Source organism: Nannospalax galili, unplaced genomic scaffold, assembly GCF_000622305.1.
Source record: "Nannospalax galili isolate Female #2095 unplaced genomic scaffold, S.galili_v1.0 scaffold387, whole genome shotgun sequence".
Taxonomy (NCBI): Eukaryota; Metazoa; Chordata; class Mammalia; order Rodentia; family Spalacidae; genus Nannospalax; species Nannospalax galili.
In genome coordinates this window covers 1,181,587-1,183,969 of record NW_008355795.1, presented here as the reverse complement: position 1 = coordinate 1,183,969, position 2,383 = coordinate 1,181,587, and the positions used below count along the sequence as shown (strand labels likewise).

General features: G+C 48.7%; 1 protein-coding gene across 1 annotated transcript in view; it reads right to left on the bottom strand.

Moving 5' to 3' along the window:
* Positions 1-1,017: 1,017 nt before the first annotated feature.
* The window catches only part of Lrriq3 (leucine rich repeats and IQ motif containing 3), a 165,894-nt gene continuing 164,528 nt past the window's right edge, over positions 1,018-2,383 (bottom strand). Inside the window, exon 11 of the mRNA XM_008853646.2 lies at positions 1,018-1,170. Coding sequence (XP_008851868.1) covers positions 1,018-1,170 — 153 coding nt within the window. The remainder of the gene's footprint in view (positions 1,171-2,383) is intronic.

Below are 2,383 nucleotides of genomic sequence, written 5' to 3'. Positions count from 1 at the left end.
ATTAGGAACGGGAACCCAGATTGCTGTGGGTTCGCACACAAAGAGAACAGAAAGGCAAGGAAAATCCAGCATGCTGAGAGAGTGCAGTTAACGAGGGAGTAGTTAAGGGTGTCCCCCGGGTCGTCCGAGAAATTAGCAAGGAGCAGAGAAAATGGTGGTCGAGCACAAACAGGCGAGGAGATCGAATGGGAGATGTTAACAGAGACTTCATTAGGTGTCCAAGTTGGGTCTGTGACACCTGAGGAACCCATCTCTGAGTTATCACCTGTATACGTACCATTAAACATGGCTCCACCTAATACAAAAAAAGAGAAGATGCAAATCCAGGCAAGCCGCCAGCCCACAGAGCTCCCAGGCCCCCCTGACAGTGTCTTTACACCTGTGGTCAGGGTAGGCATAGGAGAAAAGTTTTGTAGAGACAAGGTGTCTCCAGGCTGCCAGGGAGGAAGTCTGTGGGCATCCATTATAATCCATAAAGAGGAGCGTACCTCCAGGAGTGAGCAGGAGGCAGTGTTCCTGTGGAATAGGAAAGCACAATGTGGTGGGAAGTTTATGGGTGGGAGGGTGACAGGTCCATGGAGGATGCCTGACCCTTGGGGGGATGGGTTGTGGCCCCAGGGGACTGTAGTCTCAGAAGTGTCTTTTACTAAGGTAGACCAGATTTTGAGGCCCCATAAGGAGCCCTGGCTCCAGTTTCCATGAAAGCTGCCTGTTGTGATGCTAAAGAAGGAGTGACAGCGAGAGGCATTAGGGGAGGAGGGGTTAGGGCCTGGGCTGAAGCAAAGCAATCCTGCAAGGGACCATGTGCCATTTATGGGAATGGACGCATGAATCAATTCTATAGTGGGGAGACCGAGGGATTTATTAGTAGTAAAGAGAACTGGGAAAGCAGTGACTGTTCATCTACAGGGAAGATCAGAGGTGGTAAGGGGACCAGTGCCCAGAGATCTGAAGCCTGGGGAGAAGCACAGCCAAAGGACAAAAGGGTGCCAAGGATAACAAAGCCAGAAAAGGATGTCATGGCTTATCAAACTTGCAGTCGGGCCTGGTCTCCAGATGGGTTTCTGCAGCTGGCCGGATGTCTCTTGATGGAATCCAGATGGAAGCCATAGCATCCTGTGGAAAAATGTAAGCGTATCCTCGTCCTCGTGTCAGGACGGGGGTTGGTTTCTGCCATAGGGATGAAATAGGATCACTCCAACTGATTAGTGGCAGAGGCATAGCCCGAGGCAAGAAGGACCAGTGTTTGTATGCTGGACTGAGACCCCAGTCATCAAACATGAGGAAATTAAGGTGGAACAAAGCCTCAGTAAGAGCCAGGTGAGGGTCACGTTTGGCCTCACCTGAGGGGCTTTTAGCCAGGAGGGACTTAAGTGTCCTCTTGGTCCTTTTGACAATGGCTTGTCTTTGTGGGTTATAGGGAATACCAAAGGTAAGTTTGATTCCCCAGGAGGAAACAAATTTATTGAATTCTTGAGAAGAATAAGAAGACCCATTATCAGTCTTAAGCACCCAGGGTATGCCCATGATTAACATGGTGGACTTTATAACTTTAATGGCACGTATAATCTTTTCCCCTGAGACAGCTAAAATGTAAGTCAGGGAGAAGCATGTGTCAACTATAACATGAAAGAATCTCAATTTCCCAAAAGGGGGTAGTGAGTCACGTCCATCTGCCAAATGGCATTGGGTATTAAACCATGGGGGTTCACTCCTCCCCTGTTAAGGGGACCGAGAGGCATGAGTGGGGCACAGGTAGCACTTGAGTGGACAAGGTGCTTGCATTGGGACATGGGGATTTCTGGGAGGAATTTATGAATACTCTGAGGGGACAGGTGGAATTGTTGATGTAAAGCTCTCGCTTGTTCTAACAGGTCAGACTGAACTGTCATGATCATGGCATCTGTGGCAGCATTTCCCTGCACTAGGATTCCGGGAAGGGCTGAATGTGAGCAGATATGTGTGATGTACCATGGGTGACTTCTATTTTCTAGGCATTCCTGTAGCTTGACCATAGTGAGGTGGAGTGGGGTGGAGGAGTTTTTAACATGAGAAAAGGCGATGACCTTAGTGACCTGAACAGCATAGGCACTATCAGAAAAGAGATTTAGGGGTTCGTTCTGGCACTCTGCTAAAGCTTTAAGTATAGCAAGAAGTTCACCCAACTGGACAGAGCCAGGATTAGGGATGATGTGGGTGATGCCTTTTTTTCCAGGATGATGTATCAGGACCCCAAAGTTCTTATTAGAGTCCAAAAAGGCAATTGTCACTTGGGGAATTGAGGAAGAGGAAGGGGTGCTGTGTGTCTTAACCTCAAACGGCAATGTGAGAAGGGCCTGAATTCTTTTGTCTTGGGGCAGGTGATTGTCAGTGGGACCTGGGA